Source organism: Triticum aestivum, chromosome 7D (assembly GCF_018294505.1).
Source record: "Triticum aestivum cultivar Chinese Spring chromosome 7D, IWGSC CS RefSeq v2.1, whole genome shotgun sequence".
Taxonomy (NCBI): Eukaryota; Viridiplantae; Streptophyta; class Magnoliopsida; order Poales; family Poaceae; genus Triticum; species Triticum aestivum.
Window position 1 is genome coordinate 48,369,484 of NC_057814.1, and position 20,882 is coordinate 48,390,365.

General features: G+C 48.6%; 2 protein-coding genes and 1 long non-coding RNA gene across 3 annotated transcripts; 1 reads left to right on the plus strand and 2 right to left on the minus strand.

The window, feature by feature from the left end:
* Nucleotides 1-7,618: 7,618 nt before the first annotated feature.
* Nucleotides 7,619-10,951, minus strand: LOC123170747 (cysteine-rich receptor-like protein kinase 25). Its single transcript, XM_044588525.1, has 7 exons — nucleotides 9,758-10,951; nucleotides 9,307-9,461; nucleotides 8,880-9,090; nucleotides 8,527-8,764; nucleotides 8,294-8,444; nucleotides 8,125-8,210; nucleotides 7,619-7,646 (listed from the first exon to the last, which is right to left on the minus strand). Exons 1-7 carry the CDS (start codon nucleotides 10,647-10,649, stop codon nucleotides 7,619-7,621), a joined length of 1,761 nt encoding a protein of 586 aa, XP_044444460.1. The 5' UTR covers nucleotides 10,650-10,951.
* Nucleotides 10,952-11,311: 360 nt separating this feature from the next.
* On the minus strand, nucleotides 11,312-16,622 carry LOC123169178 (U-box domain-containing protein 35). Its single transcript, XM_044587027.1, has 9 exons — nucleotides 16,354-16,622; nucleotides 15,875-16,141; nucleotides 15,280-15,401; nucleotides 15,059-15,180; nucleotides 14,523-14,716; nucleotides 13,971-14,284; nucleotides 13,717-13,818; nucleotides 13,209-13,631; nucleotides 11,312-12,448 (listed from the first exon to the last, which is right to left on the minus strand). The coding sequence occupies exons 2-9, from the start codon at nucleotides 16,080-16,082 to the stop codon at nucleotides 11,459-11,461; spliced, it is 2,475 nt and encodes an 824-aa protein (XP_044442962.1). The 5' UTR covers nucleotides 16,083-16,141; nucleotides 16,354-16,622; the 3' UTR covers nucleotides 11,312-11,458.
* LOC123169182 (uncharacterized) lies at nucleotides 14,712-15,961 on the plus strand. Its single transcript, XR_006484673.1, has 3 exons — nucleotides 14,712-15,474; nucleotides 15,550-15,599; nucleotides 15,822-15,961. It is a non-coding gene; the product is annotated as an uncharacterized lncRNA (long non-coding RNA).
* Nucleotides 16,623-20,882: the final 4,260 nt, after the last annotated feature.

Genomic DNA, 20,882 nt, shown 5'->3' on the forward strand with positions numbered 1-20,882 from the left:
ACGGGATGGGAAAACATAGAAGGGAGATGAGAGATGCGAGAGGTGGTAGGTATATCTGGCCATGGGCCGGGCCGGGCCGGGCTTGGGCCGGGCCTAAAAAAGCCCACGGTAGAAAACTGAGGCCCAGGCCCTCCCAAGCCGTACCATCGGGCCTACTTTTCAAGCCCAAGCCCGGCCCATCTGGTAAAAAGCCCTGAAAAGCCCTTAGGGCTTAGGGCCGTGGGCCGGGCCTCTTCCTTAAAATGCCAATATGCCAAGCCCAAGCACGTCCAGGCCCAGCTGGTGGGCTCAAAACGCAGGCCCAAGCCCGGCCAATGGGCAAGCCCATCAGGCCTAGGCCCTGGATTTTAGGGCCGGGCCTGGGTGGGCCGACAGGGCCGGGCTTGAGATGGCCAGGACTAGTGGTAGGTGAGACTGAATTCAACCGTGCAGCCGCGTGGGTCCAACCGTGGACGTTCGAGGTCGTCGCCTCCTATAGCTCAGGGCCAACTCCGCTGACGTAAATGGACGCTGAATTGGTCGTGCATTTTTGGGCGCAATAGGTACATGTCAGTTGACTGACTTCTAAAATTGGGTCATTTTGAATTGAATGAAGAAACAGCCGAAGTGAAGGAAGAAGCTCGCCGGAGGGAAGGAAGAAGCCCGCAAGCAGGCTACCCCATCATTTATCTTAGGGTGGGTGGGGGTGGGGGTGGCGAGGCTACGCAGGAACGCCGCTGTCCGTGGGCGGTGGTGGCCGGCAGTTCAGCTGGTGGTCCGTGGGGCCGGTTGGGTGCAAGACAACTTGGCAGCCGTTAGATTAGAGATCGAGGCGGAGAACAATTGACCGACCTAAATTAGGAATTCAGTGGCACATAGCCAGTCTCATTTTTGGGTACTACACCCAACCGGCGTATTGATCCTTTTTTTAAAAAAATTCTTAATTTGAAAATTCTATGCATATTAATTAGGAAAAAAACATTGCACATGATTAAACAAATAAGTCGCATAGTGTTACATCACAACAATTAAAAATCTCATAGTTTACTACCAAATAAATTTAAAATTGTATTAAATACATTGAAAAAAGGCAAATCCATCTATTGGTTGTTGCCTATGTGAGTTCCCATATGCTCCACCAAATCATTTTTTAAATTGCATGTGAGTTGTCCAATCACACATTTCTGGTTGAAATTGGGTCAACTGTGCAAAATGTTGCCGCTCCATACTTAGGCTCAACATTTTCACCCTGGAAATCCCACCCTTGGTCAAAGAGGCCGTCATCACGTCCATCCTCTACAATCATGTTGTGCATGATCACACAAGCAATCATCACCTCCCACATCCTCTGCCCGCTCCATGTTCTAGCAGGGTGTTGAACAATAGCACATCGAAATTGGAGCACGCCAAAAGCACGCTGACATCCTTCCTAGTACTCTCATACAGGATTATAGATTGTCTTGTCAATTGTAGACCACCAATGATAGATACCATTAGCTAGGTAGTAACCCTTGTTGTCTTGGTGACCATTGATCTCAAAGTTAACCTCTGGGGACTTGCCGTCTGAAAGCCTCGTGAACACCGGAGAGCGTTGAAGGACGTTGATGTCATTATGAGAACCTGCCATGCCCAAAAAAGAGTGCCAAATCCAGAGATTTTGTGATACCCCGGCTTCAAGTATGACCGTGCAAGCTTTAACATCTCCATTGTATTGCCCATGCCAAATAAATGAATAGTTCTTCTACTTACAGTGCATACAATCTGTGCTTTCAAGCATTCTCAGAAAGTCTCTCGATTCATTGATCGCTAAAAATAGGGTTGTAACCGCAACATTTGGTTCTCTTAAGTACTTTGGGCCAAACACTGCAACCGCAGCTTTGCAGAACTAGTACAATCACGCAAGGCATGTGGACTTGCTCATGCGGATATACTCATCCTCCCCAAGATCACTGGAATTCCATATGTAAGCATACGAACATCTGCGATACATTTTTGATAAGAGGAGAAGCCAACCTTTCCAAGGGAATCATACTTGCATTGGAAGTAATCATCATACACCACCACTCCCTCCTGAGTACAGTTGAACACATGCCTCGCCATCCAAAAGAGTTGCTGGAAAAGGTTGGGAGGGAATAGTGGGTCATTGAGCTGGAAATAATCGCTATAGAGTAGACAATGGTCGCTCTCTCTGTTATGACTCAACCCCGGGGCATGGCCCGGGATCAATCCACTAAACCTTGGCCACTGCCTAGCAATGTGCTCATTAACGACCAAAGTAGCTATCACAGAATCATCATCATCGTCGGACGATTAACATATGAAGTTGTTGTAAAAAAAACTCATCCGAGCTGTCCACTATGATGAAACCGTACCTCGGTTGAGTCGGACAAACAGCCGAACACCTTGCGAGCGACCGGTGAATGGATCCCTCCTTGGCCTGTCCACAAAGACGGAGGCAACAGGACTGTCAACCCCTGCTTCCTCCGGCGATGACCTTGGGGGTAGCAGTGGGCTGCCGGAGGTGGCCGAGGAGGAGGCAGGCCGTAGATGCGGCGTGCACAACGACGACAAAAGTGGGTGGTGATGGATGTGGCAAAAGGTGGTTCCATTGGTGGATGTGACAACGAGGGTGGGGCCGTGGCACACATGCCAGAAGTGGGCGGCGGCGGGGGGGTAGGGGGGTGGTGTGGTGCTGGTTGGGGGTGGGGGAGAATGGTCTGTGTGCCACAGACGAGCAGGCCAGGGGGACAAGGGAAGGACGCCACGGGCATCCACTCTGTGTCCACAAGGACACAAACCCGACCAAAATTTGGGCCGAAAATGAGTCCAAACGGACATCATCCGTTTGCGTCGGCGTGTTGGACTGCGTTTTTTGTCTCATACTTGTTTTGGACGATAGAGCAAGTGGCATTTCATACATGTTCATCATACTTGTTGTTGGTGTTCGAAGTGCTAACTTGCTTTGTTTTCATGTAGTACCAAATTGCACAAAACTTGTTCAAAGAAGAGGAGAGGAAAACTTAGAAGGGGAAGATCAAGAAAGGAAGGGTCTTTACCTTGCCTCATTGCTATAACGTGTTGAAGGATGATGAGAAATGGAAGAAGCGTGAAGATTTGGATGATTTGCATTTGAGCAACAAACGCAAGCGCACAATTGAGTTGAATGATGATGATGAGGAGGAGGAGGATGCATCAAGTGATGACGGCAAGAGAAGCCCCACACACAACTCGGTTTCATACTCGAAGCCAAAACGACCGGATGGGTGCAAGAAAGACAAAACAGAAAAGAAGAAGAGGAAAGGAGATGATGAGCTAAAAATGCTATGGAAGCTATTGTGAAGGCAAGAAAAGAAGCCAACGAGGTGAGGAAAATGGCAAGGAACCAAGATGCCGCGGCCGAGGAGAGGAGGTTGGCGGCCGAGGAGAGGAGGGTGGCGGCCGAGGAGAGGAAGGTGGCTTTGGAGGAGAGGAAGGTGAGCAATGAGGAGCGAACAAGATTGTTGGAATGGGAGAAGCACTTGTTCTTCTTGGACACATCTAACCTCAATGAGGCGCAAAAGGAGTTTGTCAATCTTTCCCGTGAAGAAGTCTTGATCCAAAAACGAGCCATGATTCGCGCAATGGGTGGCGGTGGCCTTGGCGGCATGGGTGGCGGTGGCCTTGGCGCCATGGGAGGCATGGGTGGCTTCGGAGGTACCGTGGGCGGCTTAGATGCCATGGGTGGCTTTGGAGCTACCATTGAAGGCATGGGTGGCATGAGTGCTTTTGGAGCACCCCCCGGCGCAATGGCTGCCATGGGAGGCATGAGTTTTGCTTCTCTCATGGGAGGCATGGGTCCACCTCCGGCCGCCATGGGCGGAATGTCTTCCGGTGTGCCTCCTCACACACATTCTCATGAAGATGCCGTTGAAGATCTTGCCAACACCGTCGGAGCTTCACGTGATGCGGTGCGCGATGAGGAGGAGGAAGAATCATCTTCGGAGGAGGAAGAATCGTCTTCCGAAGATGAGGACGAAGACGAGGACGAGGCTTGATGTGTCTTTCGTTTGTGTCATGATCTTGATTTGCATTTTGAACTTGGTTGGATGAACTTGTGGGCATGAACTTTTATTTATCAACTTGTTTGTGTGAAATTTATATGTCATGTTCATTGCGTTTTGAATGTTTGAAATCCATTTATGTCCAAAATGCAATATATGCAATGCCCGGCGAGTCGCGCGTGCGCTGCATTTTTGCGCGGCTGTTGGAGCCAGCGCTGCAGGCCGCGCAAAACCAGGCGAAGCGCGCGCGGCGCGTTGGGCGGCTGTTAGAGATGCTCTAAGTTACTACCCATTGTGGCTAGTCTAACGAAAGTGATGTTTGGTCACTTCGAGCGCTTGCCAAATATCCCCTTTTCTCATGTATACGGGTGAAATAATTAAGGGAACTGTTTGGGGACGGCGCACCGGCCGAACGCTCAGCCGGTCGCGGCCACGCGAGCAAGCGGTCCTCCTACCTCCGAGCGACACGTATGTATAGGGCCCACATCCCAATCGTTGCCTTATCTTCTCTTTCATCTTCTCAACCGCTCGTTCCTTTCTTATCTGTTCTCTCTCTTCCACGCCGGCGAGTCCGCTCCCTTCATCCAATTTTCAGCTCGACGCCGGCAAGCCGGCCGCGCGTCCCCGCAGCACCGCCGTGGCATCCGTTCCGTCCATCCCATCTGGCTCCACTCCGACGACGGCGACCTCCGCAGCCGCTGCAACCAAGCTAGACTGGCGAGGCTGCTTCCGTCGTCATCGCCATGGCTAGCAACCACCCCAAGATGCCCCAGGCTGGCTCCGTCGGCCCTACTCCGGCGAGCGCCACCCTCCCCCTATGCTGGAACTGCCCTCCTCCTAGTCCTATGGTTGCATCCCCGAGGAGCAGACGCCGAAGCTGGAACCAGCCACTTTTTTTATACAATCGACCAAAGCAAAAGCTGGAACCGCAGTTGGTTTTTGCTTCAACCAACAAGCGAGTTGGAACCACAGCTGGTTTTTGCTACAACTGCATCGCATTTTCGCTACAGCCGGCGTTATGGAAAGCTACAACCGATGCGGTGAAAAGCTTCAACCAGCGGGGACAGATGCTGGAACCAACCACTACCACGACAAAATGCTACATCCGGTATCGCACAAAGCTTCAACCGGTGTTGGAAAAAGCTTCAAACACTGAATGCCAATGCTACGGGCTGGCTACTGCCAACAGGGAAAAAGCTTCAAGGTGTCGCAAAAAGCTTCAACCGTAGCCGATTTTTGCTACCACCGGCAAAGCTTTTTGCTACATCCATCAGGCAGAGCTGCGATCTCGTGAGGACGACAATGATGTTTTTGCTGCAACCGCAGCAGGATTTTGCTACTACCGTTAGAGTTTTTTGATACATCCATGTAAGGCGGACCTGCGACCTCGCGAAGGCGTTTTTGCTGCACCCGTAGTTTGATTTTGCTACTACCGGTGAATTTTTTTGCTACATCCACTCAAATGGCGTTGATTGACTCGCGGCCGGCGTCGACGTATTTTCCTGCAGCGAGCATCAATGGCGAGGGCGGCGGAGCTACAACCGTCGTCGTCAAGAGCTGCAACCGCATGTGGAGCTGTTGCATGGGTCGAGGCGACAACGAGCCAGGAGGGTGGCGGGCCGGCGACGAGGACGGCCAGTGAGGGCGGGGTCCGGCCAGCGACAAGGAAGACCGACGAGGGTGGGGACTGACGACGGGGACGACCACCGGAGGGGACAGGAGGCGCGGTGCCGTGCTCCCCGAGCGGGAGATGCGGATCCAGGCCGACTGCCCAAGGAAGAAGTTGGGGGCGATCTGTTTTTTTTTTTGCCTGGATCCAACGGCTGCGTGGCTCACATCCGATGGCCTGGGCTAGACCGGCCGAAATGCTCGGCCGGTGCGCCGGCGCCTATAAGCGCCCAATAATTAATGATGTATATGGGGCCAAGTGCAATTAAGACTTTCGTTTTTCCCTTAAAAAAAAGACTTTGGTTTTTCATAGGCAGGCCGGCGCGCGGCACCCGCCCGTCCGCCGTCCATCCCATTCCCAGCCCAGCGGGCGCTCTCTCTCTCTGTCCCTCGCTCGTTCCAGTACGCCCCAGCGGGTGCGAGCGCTGCGACCAGCGTCGCGCCGCCGCCGCAACCTCCGGCGGCTGCCCCGCTATGGATCCGGCGGTGGTCGGCGACGGTGGTCGGCGACGGCCGTGGGAGGCCGATGCGGCGGCGAGGCATCTCGCGTCTTCCCCGCCTACTCGTCCGAAGGTGCCCGCGATTCCCCTTACTCGAATCGATCCATCAAGCGAGGTTAGCTCCGGGGAATTTTTTGTTCTTGGGGGACTGGAACTACCGCGTTGAATCGATTCAAAAAAGGATTCAGTACTGATAGCCGTTTGCTCTGCTCTGTGGATGCTTATGCTTATGGTTTCATTCAGTACTACAAAAGCTTCTGTAGTTGGATGAATAATCTTAGGCCTAGGCGTCAGCCGATTTATTTTAGGCAAACTTAAACCGCCCCTAGAACCGTCCGATTCAGTCGCACCCAGCCGCAGGATCCGGCAGCTCCCATGCCAGCACACACACAACGCTAGCCCACGGCAGCACCGCGCATCACCGACGGCGCCCCGCGGCGCTCCATTGCAGCCTCGGCGGCGCTTCGATGCAACCCCGGCGAAGCTTCAATGCCAGCACTGACGGCCTCCGGTGAGCTCCATTGAAACCCGACGGAGCTCCAGCGCAGCAACGACGCTCCGGCGAACTCCATTGCAACTCCAGCCGAGCTCCATTGCAGCCCCGATAAAGCTCCAACGGCTCCGGCTAAGCTTCATTGCAACTCTGGCCGAGCTCCAACGCAACACTGACGCTCCGTCGAAGCTCGATTGTAACTCCGGCCGAGCGCCATGGATGCTGCGTTGAAGCTTCGTCGCCGGCGAGCAGCGCCATGGATGCTGCATTGAAGCACCATCGCTGTTGAGTTGCAGCTCTGCCGCCGGCGAGTAACGCTATAGATGCTGCGTTGAAGCACCATCGCTGCTGCGTTGCAGCTCTGTCGCCGGCGAGCAGCGCCATGGATGCTGCGTTGAAGCTTCATCGCCGGCGAGCAGCACCACAGATGCTGCGTTGATGCACTGCAGCTTCGACAACCGGGGCGAGCACTGCAACGCAACACTAGTAGCCGCCGGCGAGAGCTCCCTTGCAGCCGAGCAGTACCGCCGCCGGCGAGCTCCACGGGGTCGGGGCGCTGCTTGTGCTGTATTGTAGCTCCGCCGCTGTGGCGAGATCCATGGGGACACGACTTCCTCCGACGATGGGCGGCGCCCGCTTCCGGCCTTCCCGTGTTGCGCTGCATAGCCGGCGACGAGCGGCGCCAGGCTCCGGCCTCCTCCTTCATGCTGCAGCGCCATGCCTCCTCTCCCATGCGTGACAACAAAAAGGGGTGGGAACTGGGAAGGAGTGGGGGCGAACGTGTGGACACGAAGAAGATAAGGCTGGGGCGGTTGCGAGCCACGCGTGGGGCTGGACACGTGTCGTGCGTTCCAGGCGGTTTGCGTGGCGTGGAAATCAGTCGGTTGATTTCCATCGTTTTCCATAATCTTAACCTACCGTGCATCACCCCTTTATCTCTACTTCTGTAGGCAAGCATTACCATTTCTACACAAAAAGCAAACAGGAACCACTGTACTTCACAATTCACCGTTCACGAACATGAAGTCGACGACTAATTAGCAACCGAGGCGCCCGGTTATGATTCAACATTACACTATGCACATTATGTAGTCATCCTTTTTTCTGTCTGAACATGAGTAGATTGTCTTCCCTTTCATTACACGCTCTTAACCAAACGCACGTCTCTGTTTCTGTCTGAACTTTAGTGTTAATAAAACAGGAGGAGTCCCCCTCAGCAAAGCAACGACATCATGCAGGATGATATTATCTGCCCTGTAGAGCAGACATTGTCACATCGTTAGCGCTAGGCGGCTCTTCGTCCATTACTCTTACGTGGAAATACGCTGGATGCTTAGGTTCAGGCAGGGCTATACTTTCGCTGCTTAGCATCGTAACCACGCTTGTTGTGGTGGGTCTATCACCTGCATTCTCTTGCACACACAGCAATGCGATGTTGATACACCTCATTGTCTCTGATGCATGTGACTCTGAAACTATTGATTCGTCAACGAACTCAAGCCATCTTTCTTCTTTCCACAACTTCCATGCCTTGAAGGAGTTTAGACACATATTAGATAAAGGTCATCAGATAAGCAGAGTAGTTTTACAAATAGGATACAGAAAATACTTACATATCCAAGAAGGTTGAAGAAGTCCCCATTTTTATGGAAAGACGAGTTCCTTTTTCCATGGATGGTCTCGAGAATCAGAACACCAAAGCTGAATACATCAGACTTGATCGAGAAGAGGCCCTCTGATGCATACTCTGGAGCCATATACCCACTGTAAAAATATACAGAAAAAAGTAAACTTCTGTCTGGTATTTGGTTAACTTGCAGTAGGATGTACATAAGGAAGAGCTTACTATGTCCCAGCAACCCTTTTTGTGTTCCCTTCAATATCATTTGAACTGAATATTTTTGCAAGCCCAAAATCTGATATTTTAGGATTCATCTCACTGTCCAAAAGAATGTTGCTTGCTTTAAGATCTCTATGTATGACACGTAACCGGGAGTGTTTATGCAAATATAGAAGTCCTTGCGCTATTCCTTCGATAATTGCTTTTCGTTTATTCCAGTTCAATAAAGCTCTTTTAGTTTCATCTGCAGATTAGTTTACAAATATATGTATGTTAGATAGATGGGGAGGACTGGATGGCTTTAGCAGACAGAGTTAACCCATATATGATATGTAACAGGATATTACATGAAGTAATACCAAAGATAAAGGAGTCCAAGCTTTTATTTGGCAAATATTCATAGATCAATATTTTCTCCTCTCCTTGTGAGCAACATCCCAACAGTCTAACCAGATTTGTGTGCTGGAGCTTGGCTATGAGTTGGACTTCATTTTTGAACTCCGTGAAACCTTGCCCAGAATGTGAAGCAAGTCTCTTAATTGCTATCTCCAAACCTTCTGGAAGCTGGCCCTATGGAGGTTCAAACGAGATTGATTAGTGATACAATATCATCTTGTGAAATAGAAGTGCTTTTACTTATCTTCTGACCGGTAATCCCCCATGCTTCTGGGTAAAATTAAAGCTACATGTATAAAATCTACATGGTCGTACAAATTTAGCCATCAAAGCAAACTTAGTTTCATTTTGTTCTCTTTGTTTACAGGAATAATAAATGTGTTCTTTTACCTTGTATACTGGACCAAAGCCACCTTGCCCCAATTTATTTTCATCTGAGAAGTTATTTGTAGCATTTGATACTTCTGAAAAATCAAAAAGCTTGAACTCTGGACTCCTTCCTATTCCCCAGACCAGTTCTTCATCTTCCTGTGAGCTTAGTTTACCTAAACTCAAAAGGCAGAGTTTATCTAATCCTTTCAGCTAATGCTGATGTAAAGTATATATGAATCTGAATAGCCTAAGAGATTTGTGAGTACAGTTGCATTTCCGTAACAAACCTTTTACGCGCCTTTTGACCAGTCCAAGCCAAACGATGAAGCAGAAAAATGATGCTAGTAGAAGCGCAACAGTGGTAATGATCAAAACCTTTATTATATTCCCTAAAACAAAAGATTTCACACAAACATAGGTGGTTATGTTTTGAGGAATGTTTCAACATATAAAATATTGTCTTGCTTACTCTTGTGTTTATGGCTGGGAGTCTCGTCTTTCTGCTTGGGAAGATCAACTGGCCCTGGTGCCGGCTTGGGTGCTGGCATGTTTGTTGTTGGATCTACAGCACCCGACAAGGTGATGTGCTGCATGGGCTGACCCTCGTAGAACTGATATGTGCTATACCTGAAATTGCACCACACACCAGCAATCCATTCACCACGTTGCTGGTAGAAGAAACTCTTTGCCGCACTCCTGATATTGTCGAGGCAATCCCAACAGTCATTTGGCGGTAGGCCCAGGTTGCACTGCGCCAGAGAGTAGAGCAGCGGGATTGTGCTGTAGACATCCATGCGGCCGGTGGCGTACATCATCGTCGAGTTGTAGGCTGCTTGTTTGGCTGTCTCTTGAAGCAGCACCTTGATGTTGCCATCAATGCTGACATCGGTGTACTTGGCGCTCACCTCGCTGGGGATGTTGGGATCCATATTGTGTTTTGTGGTGTCCGTAAAGACCAGCAGCCTGTTCAGCACAACAGTGGAGTCATAGATAAGGTCCTTCGCGGAGATGTGGACGATGCAATCCTTGTATAGAATATGGGCCTCCTTGTGGTTTCTGCACACCCGCCACACATCCTGGAATGCTGTGGTGATGCAGCTGGGGCAGGCATCGACGACGCCATCACCGCGGCACACCACGACGCCGTATATGCGGTCTTGGTCAGTCCCGACGAAGCCCTTGGCGAGGTTGGTTCGTGTGGATGAGGCACTACTGAATAGCGCAGTAGATAGGAGCTCAAGGTTCGCTTTATAGGTGCTCTCGTTCAGGTGGGAGTCTCTGTAGTAGCAGACCTGCGTCAGTGGATTGACGGCAGCGACGAATGGCTCGAAGCCGAGAATAAGCAGCAAGACGGTGATCATGGTTCTTGCTAACCATAGGTAATTCAGCTCTGCCCCTCCAGCAGCCTCCCTGTTATAAGCATCATTTGGAAAACTCTTCTGTCTTATGATCTGACCGCTTACTTGTTTAGTGATTATCTGATGATATCAGCCTGCAGGCCGTGCAATCAAATTTGGTGGAATACAATAGTGCAGCCGTCCAGGCATCAGCCTGTGTAATGGCTACAAGCAATGCAGGATAAGGGGAGAGAACAATAACAAATGCAGTTTCAGTGTTTCCGTCAAAGGAGAAGAGGTCTTCTTGTGACCTTGAGGGAGTTGAAGATGATTACGATCGTTCGGTAAAGCTAATGGACTCGGAAATGTTTCTTATGCTGAAATGCTTCGAAAATGCTCTTAAGCTTGTGTGATGCAAATAAAAACAAGCAACCAGCTGGCAAATTCGGTTACCTCCCAGCCAAACGCGGTACAAAATCTCAAAGTAGTTTGTGGAAAATGCTTATGAACTGGCATAAATTGTAGTACTATATGAGTATAGCATTGACTGAGCGACTGAGATTTAGCAAGACAGATATGAGAAACAAGTCTGCAAAACAGTACACCCCAGGAAAACAAATGTGTTTTTAATAGAACAGTAGGTTTCCCTGGTGGATGTTTTCCATTTTAATGCAAATAAAAACAAATGATAAGAACGTTTTTTTGTTTATTCACATTTTGATATTCTTTTGAGGAATCACATGCGCATTTCGGTGTACCAACACAACACAACACAAAAGCTATATTTCCCAAGCCTATTTCTGCACAAGGTCTATCTAACATTGTGTGCATCATCATCTGTTCTTGGAGCTCCAGTCCATGATGGCCGACCGGAGCGAGTGGTTGGGGATGAGGCTCTTGCTCGGCAGCCGGAGGTTGGTCATCGGCGACTTGTCCTTCATGCTCACCCATGTCTCGATTGCCTTCCGGTCGTAGGTGTACCCGTCGGCGGCGACGCATGGGTCCTCCATGATTTCCTGAAGAATGGGACAGAGGAAGTGGCCCGGGGCCGCTGACGATGATGCTGTCCGGACGAGAAGGGCCTTCGTCTCCCTGGCGGCTCTGGCAGCGACGTCCTTGATCCGCTCCAGCGCTGGGAGGATGTGCTCGCGCAGCCCGGGCCGGTCCCTGCGCCGCATCTCCGCGCACCGCACAGCCAGCAAGGCGAGCTCTCGCGCCTCCTCCGGCGGCCACTCCCCGGCAGTCGCGTCCAGCATCTCCGCGAAGGAGTCGCCGCCGTCTTCCTCCAGCGCGGTCTCCACGGCGTGGGCGAGCCCGAGCGGTGACGTCCGCCCCGTGAGCAGCTGCAGCACCACCACGCCGAGAGCGTACACGTCCGACTTGGCCGACACGGCGCCCGTCCGCTGGTACTCCGGGTCGATGTAGCAGAACGTGCCCACGGGCGTCGTGTTCCTCACCATCGTGGACTGCTGCTGGCCTCCTCCACCTCCGGCGCCCGAGTGGTGGAGCAGCGCCGTCGAGAGGCCGACGTCGCCGACCTTGCTGGAGAGGTTCCGGTCGAGCAGGATGTTGGCCGGCTTGAGGTCGCGGTGGATGATGGGGTCCGGCCTAGCACTGTGGAGGAACGCGACGGCAGTGGCCACCTCCCAGGCGACCCGGACGCGGTCGTACCAGGCGAGTGGTGGCGTGCCATTCCGGCGGTGGTTGAGAGCATCGTCCAGGCTGCCGTTCTCCATGTACTCGTACACCACGCAGCCGCGCTCCGGGCACGCGCCCAGCAGCAGCAGCAGGTGAGGGTGCCGGATCTTGCCCAGGACCTCCAGCTGCATGTGGTAAGATGAAATTAGGAGTTGCAAAACAAAAGTTCAGAATACAGAATTACAGATACATGTTGCAGTGACAGTCCATTTCTAGCAGCTGAATTGGAATTCTATTTGATTTGAATTAAAAAATCTTTTGTTTGCCAAATTCATTTGACGAAATCTTTAATTGTTCTGGCGACTGTCCATTTGTAAATACTGAATTGAGTGCCGTTTGATTTTTCAAAACAAAAATAGTCATAGGTGTCTGATATTAGCCAATACTGTTTGAATTTTTATTTACACTTTCTGTTTGGAGTTAATTTTATTCAGCGGTCTTAAGATGCTCTGCTTACCATCTAAGATGTAAGATAAATATTTGATCTCACCGTCCAAGGTTAAGGATGAATATTTTAGTCAAGATTTGAAGTCAAAATGAAAATAAGAACCATAGCTTTGATGTGTAGTCTAGCCAAATAGAAACCTAAATAGCATTAATTAAAATTATATTTTTATTTATTTACCATTGTGCTTTAATGGCAATATGATATACTTTCTCATTTCAACAGCCTGCAAAGTTCATATTTTTAGCCCTATATAGTCATTTATAGGCTCTCTCCTATTAATATATAGTAGGCATGAGTCATTGGATCATCCAAACTTAATGGCTAATATTAACTCAGTAGTGTCTTAAAATTTCTCAATTTTGTATGCCGAAAATAACCTCTGGGTGTAATGAGCAGATAGTGAAGAACATATTTGTGTTTCCAAGTAGATACGGTACCTCCTGCTGTAACTGCTGAGTTCCAAAACCTTCCAGGGAGTTCAAAACTTTCACTGCTGCAACAGTATGCTGAAACTTAGCCTTGTAGACTGTTCCATATGTCCCCTTACCAATCACAAGATCACTTGAAAACGACGAAGTCGCTGCTTGGATATGCTCCCATGAGTACCTATTGTACTCGGTTAAACATCGTCCGGCATTTTTCAGTCCTGTGTTGATCTCTCCAGCATTTTGGTGATCACCATCACCCTCTGTTGCTTTCTGCTCAGAAGAGCTTTGTATGGCTTGACCTTCTCTTTCGGCCACCTCCTCTTCTTCTCTCTCCATTCGCCTTAGCAATCTCCTCACCATTTCTTCTGTCAGGTCAATTTCTCGAAGCTTGATTTCATGCTCGACGCGCTGGATGCCCAAGTTGTTGTGTAACTAACAGCAAGGTTTCAACAAGAAACGGTTAAAAACCTTGCAGATTATTACACACTTTATAGATTAGTTGGAAGTAAACCCTTACTTTTTGAGCGGAGTCGACCGGTTCAGTATGAGCACACTCGTGAAGCATCTGAAGATGTCGCAGTTTGACCTTCATACTCTCAATTTGAAGCTTCAGATCATCCTGCTTAGCAAAGAAAGTTCATAAATTGCAGATTCACTTGGACACACATGTTACTTTGGCTGTGTGCGTCATATGACGAGTTCTTCCATTATCTTTTGTTTTTTCTGACACAAAGGGGATACTGTTTTATTTAAAGAAGAGTAAATTCCTACCTGGTCATGAGAATGCTTCAGGTTTGTTGCAATTTCTGAAACTGCTGCCTGCAGGTCGGGGATGTCTGGGGAGCTATCTCTTCGGAAGCTCTTGTAAACTGAATCCCCACTGCTGCTGCTACTGAGCTGCGCTCCCGATGCGATCGAGTGTGAATTTGTCATCAGGGTTGTGTCAGCATGGTAGGAGATCTCGCTGCCTCCACTGCCTGAAGGGCTAGCTCTCCTGTTTATGTTTGCGAGTGCGTGATCATGCTGCGATGACAGAGAAGACTGGCGGAACAATACAGCTGCTGCTCCATTTCTGTCAGCACACTCTGCAGTAGACAGAATAGTTAGTAACACTAATACATTTATGCTCCTGTTTTTCAAGGCATGTTCCTGAAAGTTTGGTGGTTCTACTGAGGTTAAGCTGCTGATCCAAATTCAATTGATTAACTTTTTCGAAGAAACAACTTTTGTTGTATTCAGTTCATAGGTGTTCTGAAAAGTAAAGTTGACAGGTGCAACCAACAAAGTTTCAGAAACCAAAACCAAATGCAGACTTGAGTTTACCTGAGGGTGCACTGGAAAGGCTTCTGGAGCTAGGAGAAGAAACGGTTGAAGAAGATATGGTCTTGGGTGTTTCGCAGGGATCAGATGTAGCTGAGCGCACAAATGACAGTTTGCCCTTTGAGACGACGTATGCCGTACAGAAGCTTGGAATGCATTCGGATATTTTGGTTGCAGTCTTGCTTCCTTTGAGCTTCCTGCAAAGAGTCGACAATGCTAGCCACATCATTAAGATTGCACTAGGCATTTCTTATCCTATGCTGTAATAGGCTTTTTTTTGGTAAAGAATTGTTATCTTAAATTCTCTGCAAGTTTCCATATTGAACTTGCAATCAAGTAGGAGTAGTTGCAGTGCAACCTTCAGTGTTAGGCTGGTAGCTGGGGAATGGAATGAGAAGACAATGATCATCCTACCAAATGCTTGAGCTTTTCTGACTGTCTTGTTCATTGTACACCAGCAAATCAGCCTAAACGTTTTTTATGTAGTAGGTTAAATAAAATTTCAGGTTGATGCTGAAACGTCAGCAATCGGAATGTACCTTCGGAATATGCTTCTGGACGAAGAGCCCAAGACCAGCTTGCCAATGTTGAATTTGTCGATTTCCTCGCTTATAGCAGCCGGCACATCATCAGATTCAAGTAAAACAGCTTCGGCTTCCACCTGTTCATCAATCATATTACTATCAGTGTTAGAATTCGTGAGTTATATTAATCTCAACTGTCATGCCAAGTTATATAATTGTTGCGCAAGCTGGTTAACCTGTCTCTGAGCACACATCTTCTTGTAAGGGAGCAACATGTTCCTCGCTTGCCATTCCAGCTCTTCCCTGTACGCCGATGCCACATCGTCGCGCACTTGCGAGACCGGGATGTAATTGCCCACTGTCATCAGAGGATGAAGAATAGCAGGTCAGATCAGTGTTCTGAATAATTGGCAACGACTAAAGAACAGCAGGTATACCCTTAAATCACAAATTGCCCACACTTGGTACAAGAAAAGCTCATATTCATCAGCCTAACGATAATGCAGTACGCCCAAGGACAAAACTCTGCACTCTGCAGTTGGTGCTCTGGTAGTAGGTATGACCTTGTGACACTGTAACCATAAAATTTGTTCGTAGATGCTGCTACTGTCAAGATCAATTATTGAGAAATATGAAGCTAGCAAAACCAAAACCAAAACCAAAACTAACCCATCCCATTGGCATAGAAATGGCAGTCTGAACTTATATTTTTTAAACTAGCAGTCATAGTAGCAAAAGGTTCGTGGTCTGTTAAAACTGATTTTTTTTTCTTGTTCAGACATCAAGAACAGTAAATTCAGACAGTAGGCAGAGATGAGAGAGAAGACAGACTTGGAGTGGGCACCATGGTGATGGGCGGGCGGACATGGAGGATCCGGAAGAGGACCCTCCCGCCGGGCACGAACTTGTCGAGGGCCCACTTGAGGGCGTGCCTGCTGCTCCTGCTCCCGCTCACCGCGATGGCCACCGTGCTCACGCCGGCCGCCTCCATCTCCGGCGCCGTCTCGCCGGAGTCCTCCTCCTGGATCTCCATCGACATCCGCCCTCCCCTCTGTATCTGTTTCTTCCCCCCTCCTAATGAATCAATCAATCACTGCCCTGCGCAGCCCCAATAACAATTATCAGAAACATTCAGCTCCTCTGGTTCCTGAGGAATCTCAGAGACACGAGGAAAATCACATGACAAGGACATGAACTGCAGCGGCGACAAGACAAGAAAGGAGTCAAGAACTTGGCGCTGGACTGAACTTGGTGTTCCGGGGGGAGAGGCGGGAGGGAGATTCGCTGATGGATCGACCGCGCGTGCGTACCTTGGAGAAGCCATGGATGGGAGGGTGAGGTTGATGATCCGAGGAACCGGGCGAGGAGGAGGGAGGAGGAGGAGTCAGCAGGAGACGCGGACGTGGAGTGAGGACTGAGCTCAGCTGAGAGGGGAGCCGCGATGGACGGAAGGGGCGGGCAGAGGCGTCTCCGGTTAAGTTTGTTGGAACGAAGTAAATTATTGCAACGGGCAAGGTTGGGAGGGTGTGTGTACACGTAGTACGAGATAAATGAATAGCTGATATTGCTATGCTTACCCGCAGATTCACACACGCCTCTGTAATAACCACTCAACCAATGCTAACTCTTTTCCCTCAAAAAAAAAAAAAACAATGCTAGCTCTTGGTTTCCCTCCATGGAATGCATCTCAGATTCATCAGTTAAACGCCAAATGCAAAATATCAAATGATAACGATGCAGAACTATTCGCTAACCGCCCAATTTTTAGAAGACTAGTATTTTTTAGAGAATCAAATACTCCCTCTGATCCATACTAATTTGTACAAAATCGTAACAATTAATATGGATCAGAGGGAGTACATGTGAACAACAACACACATGTGAAACAGGACAATCCCGTCTGGTTCATCTTTTTTTTTTCTTTTACACATTTTGCGACTTGTCTATTTGCTTTCGGCTTACTACGCAAAAAAGAAGAAAAGGTTTGTAATATCGCCGTGCCTTGCAGAAGTGTCATCATTGTGCAAAGTGTGTTGTTGTTTTGTTTTGTTGCATTCGACGCGTTAGTAAGATTGACATGGTTTAATTAGCCTCATTTATATTTTTGGAAAAAGTACTTCATTTTGCCTTGGAATAAATTTTATAAAACATGCCGTAGTGCAGTTCGAACGCGCTACATGATTTTTCATGATTTTCAGAAAACCGTAAATTAGACTTTCATGATTTTTCTTGGGACATGCGCAAACATACCTCATCAAACGCGCAGATGCATGATGTGCATCCACTACATCGAACCTTGTTCCTTCCTGTGAAAGCACTCTCCCCCTCCCCCTCGCCCCTAAGGGCGCGTTTGGTTCCCTGATTCCCCTCGGGATCCCGGCCTTATCCCTAGGGGGAGAAAGCACCGGCCAATCGGACCTCGGATTATTCGGTAGTCAGTTTGGAAGTGCATCGGACGGGGATATCTTGGCCCAATCCATGACATATCCACGGGGGGAGAATCCAGGGCTACGGACATCGGGGACGAAACCCCATCTCTCTCATGCGAACACAAACTTCCTTCATCTCGCGGATCCCCTCGCCTCCTCCAATGCCTTCGTACCGTGAGCATTGATGTCCTGCAAGCGAGGAGCTTCATACTCACGATCTCCTTCCTCCACGTAATCTATCTGATTTGATTCCCCATGACGGCCAAATGGCACCAGAGATATCTCCCTATTGTGAGAGGGGATCCCATGAGCACAGAAAAAATCTCTCCTGGGGGTTTGCTACCCTGGGTTTTCTCTCATCAGCAACCAAATGAGCCCTAAATGTTAAAATAATTCTACATGCACGTCAATCCGCCGATAACAAATAATCGCACAAGAAGATTGAGGACAAGCAGTCACATGAGCACGACACTAAAATTTATTAATGAGGTGCACCAACATGACTATATCCTCGAAGCATGATTACGGTCGCTCATCCCCATTTACTAAATCAATGTAGTACAATTGCTGACAAGCCCGCCAAGGCCATCACCAACATGGCTCATCCCCGGAGCATGATTACGGTCGCTCGTCCCCATTTACTAAATCGACGTGGTACAATTGCCGACAAGCCCCCCAAGGCCATCACCAACATGGCTACATCCCCGGAGCATGATTATGGTCGCTGGTCCACATTTACTAAATCGACATGGTATAATTGACAACAAGCCCGCCAAGGCCATCAGATAGCACTCCGACTACCGCCCCACGAACGGTCTGGCCATCCCTGCCATGGGTGTCCGGACCGTCCCTCTTGTGATATTTGTCCAAGGTTTAAATTTCGTCGAAATTTGCCAAAATTTCGACAATTTTGAGGGTGGGCGAAACTTTTGCCTTTTGTTCAAAAAAAAATTCACTTGGTTTGAATTAGCATGTATCTGAAATGATTTAACTTGGGTAGCCGAGATTTATTTATTTTTGCAAAAGTCCTAGCCGAGATTTGAACTGCGGCCAGCTGATTGCTAACCAACGGACTAACTATCAGGTTAAATATGCTGTTTGGTTTCACTATGTGCCACGGTTTATTTTATTTAGATGTTTGAATGTAAAATTGTTCTAATTCAAAGATTTTTTTTGGTGATTTGCCCAAAACATTTTTCGGAATCTCAGAAATTTCGTCCATTTCAAGGGTGAGCGAAAAATTTGCCACTTTGAAATCGTAAACCTTGTCTTTGTCTAGCCTACCAGCTTATGTCTAATCTATTTGGCTACCTCGTGGTGTCTTTATATAATATATGTGGTCTACTAAAACACCTAACCTTTTGCTAATTACAAGTTCAACTGCAGCACAACTCATACACATAATATTTGACACATATTTTACTGTATACATATACACAGATACATTCTCGTGTACGATTCCCGGGTGAGCGTTGGCACTGCTCAACATGAGGCAGACAACCTGCTCCGGTAGAACCAATGATCCGTCTTGATCTTGACCAGAGGGAGTGGACGCCGTGGGCTCCGAGAAAAACACCACAAGCATTAAATAAATCGTGTATATTCAAGTCGCAACTTGCGAGGAAGGACGACGGCGAAGACGACAGCGACGGACGGTGACCACGGCGGCGGCGACGACTCACTGATCATGAGCTGCATCTTCCATAGAATATGCTGCTGCTACAGGTCCACAGGTTGTCAAGTGGAGAAGACTCTTGTCGCTGTAGCAGCTGCACGGGCACGGCAGCAACAGCCTGGGTCCCAGCTACGTGCAATTTTTTTTGTGTGTGTGTGGTCGGGTCCTGCGTTTTTTCAGACACCATTCCAGGCTAGATGTTTTTTCTTTTTGAAGCAATCCAGGGTAGATTTTTTTTTTTTTTTGGCCTGCGTGAAAGCTATGCGGGTCGACCACGGGCACACGATGTAGGCCTGAGCCGACGTTGTTTTGGGTGAGCGCGACCGGGCCATGGCTAAGACTGGGCCGGTGCATTCCCCGTTTTCGTTTTGAACCTTCATGCTGGCCCGCTTTTGTTTAGAATTTTATATTTTCTACTTTTATTTAACTTTTAAAATTAATGATAATTTTTAAGTTTATTATTTTTGTAAAAACATCATGAGTATTTTATACTTGTGATTTTTTTCTAAAATGTAAAATTATTTTTAAAATCCGTGAACATTTTTAAGATTTGCGACTATTTTTTAAATTTATGGATATTTTTAAAATCATGATTTTCTTTGAATTTGGAGAATCTTCTTTTGAAGTCATGAACATTTTCTAAAATCAATGAACTTTCTTGTAATAGCACTAGTTTCAGATGATCCACAACTCTCAAAGTATGACATCACTAATGTAAAAATATACTAAGCCAGCAAAATTCGAGCTGACGAACGATACTCTACAGTTTCTTCACGTTAGTACAGAGAAATACAACATTTTTCACTCAGAATAAAACAAAGACGAAGAACCAAAAAATAGGATGAAAATACAACATTTTTCACTCAGACTAAAACAAAGACGAACAAGCAAAAAAAAGGATGAAAACCAATGCACTAGCTAATCCCTGACTACACGCACACGTCCACTACTTGCGCATCGTCCACTCAACGGCCAGCATGCACATGCACATGACTAGCTAACAAACTCCATGCGTGACTACATCAACTAACTCAAGAAAAACCAAGAAATAATCTAAACCTAGCACTAATAACAAGATTAGTTTTAACATTCACCACGAAGCAACTCCCGATGGAACCGTGCCTCCGCAAGCTTGGCAGCAGCAATATATCGGGCACGGCTCGTTTCTTTTCGAGCCACGCCAAGACGCCCTTTCATGTCAGGCACCTGCTCTCCAGCTGCCTCAGGACAAATTAACACATTCAATAGGCGGGTAGAAGCTTGCCAAATTCTCCGCGCGACACCACCCGGCGCGGAGGAGAGGGCCTGGATTGTTGCGCCCGGGGTCGTTCTCATGGCGGCGCCTCCACTTGGATGTCCTGGAGGACTGGAGCTGCCTCCACTGCGCTTCCTGGCGACCGCCACCCTCCTCCAAGCGTGGCCCTGGCAAGACCTCTGCGTGACCAGGGGTGCCGGATGGCACCCGCAGGGTTTGGGTACGGGTCGAGCCACCTCATACCCATGGGTATTTTTTTGACCCATACCCTTGTCCTAATAGGGTTTTTACCCGCAGGATACGCGGATAATGGGTATCCATTGCCATCCCCGGATGCCCGGATGACGTTGAGCTTAAGGAAAGGCCGAGGCCGGACACCACCGGCCATTCTCCAGCATGTCATGAGGGCACGGTCCCCAAGCAGGGGCTTGAGGCCATGGCGAGGAAGTGGCAAGCGACGGGTAGAGGTGGCTGACACTG

Excerpts from the sequence above, each read along its gene's own strand:
- LOC123170747 (XM_044588525.1), bottom strand. The coding sequence starts at position 10,649 with ATGATCACCGTCTTGCTGCTTATTCTCGGCTTCGAGCCATTCGTCGCT. Across the intron at positions 9,091-9,306 it reads GCTTTGGTCCAGTATACAAG|GGCCAGCTTCCAGAAGGTTT; the intron begins GTAAAAGAACAC and ends GAACCTCCATAG. Across the intron at positions 8,211-8,293 it reads TCTTCAACCTTCTTGGATAT|GCATGGAAGTTGTGGAAAGA; the intron begins GTAAGTATTTTC and ends AACTCCTTCAAG.
- LOC123169178 (XM_044587027.1), bottom strand. The coding sequence starts at position 16,082 with ATGTCGATGGAGATCCAGGAGGAGGACTCCGGCGAGACGGCGCCGGAG. Across the intron at positions 14,717-15,058 it reads TCCAGAAGCATATTCCGAAG|GAAGCTCAAAGGAAGCAAGA; the intron begins GTACATTCCGAT and ends GACTCTTTGCAG. Across the intron at positions 14,285-14,522 it reads CCTTTCCAGTGCACCCTCAG|AGTGTGCTGACAGAAATGGA; the intron begins GTAAACTCAAGT and ends TGTCTACTGCAG.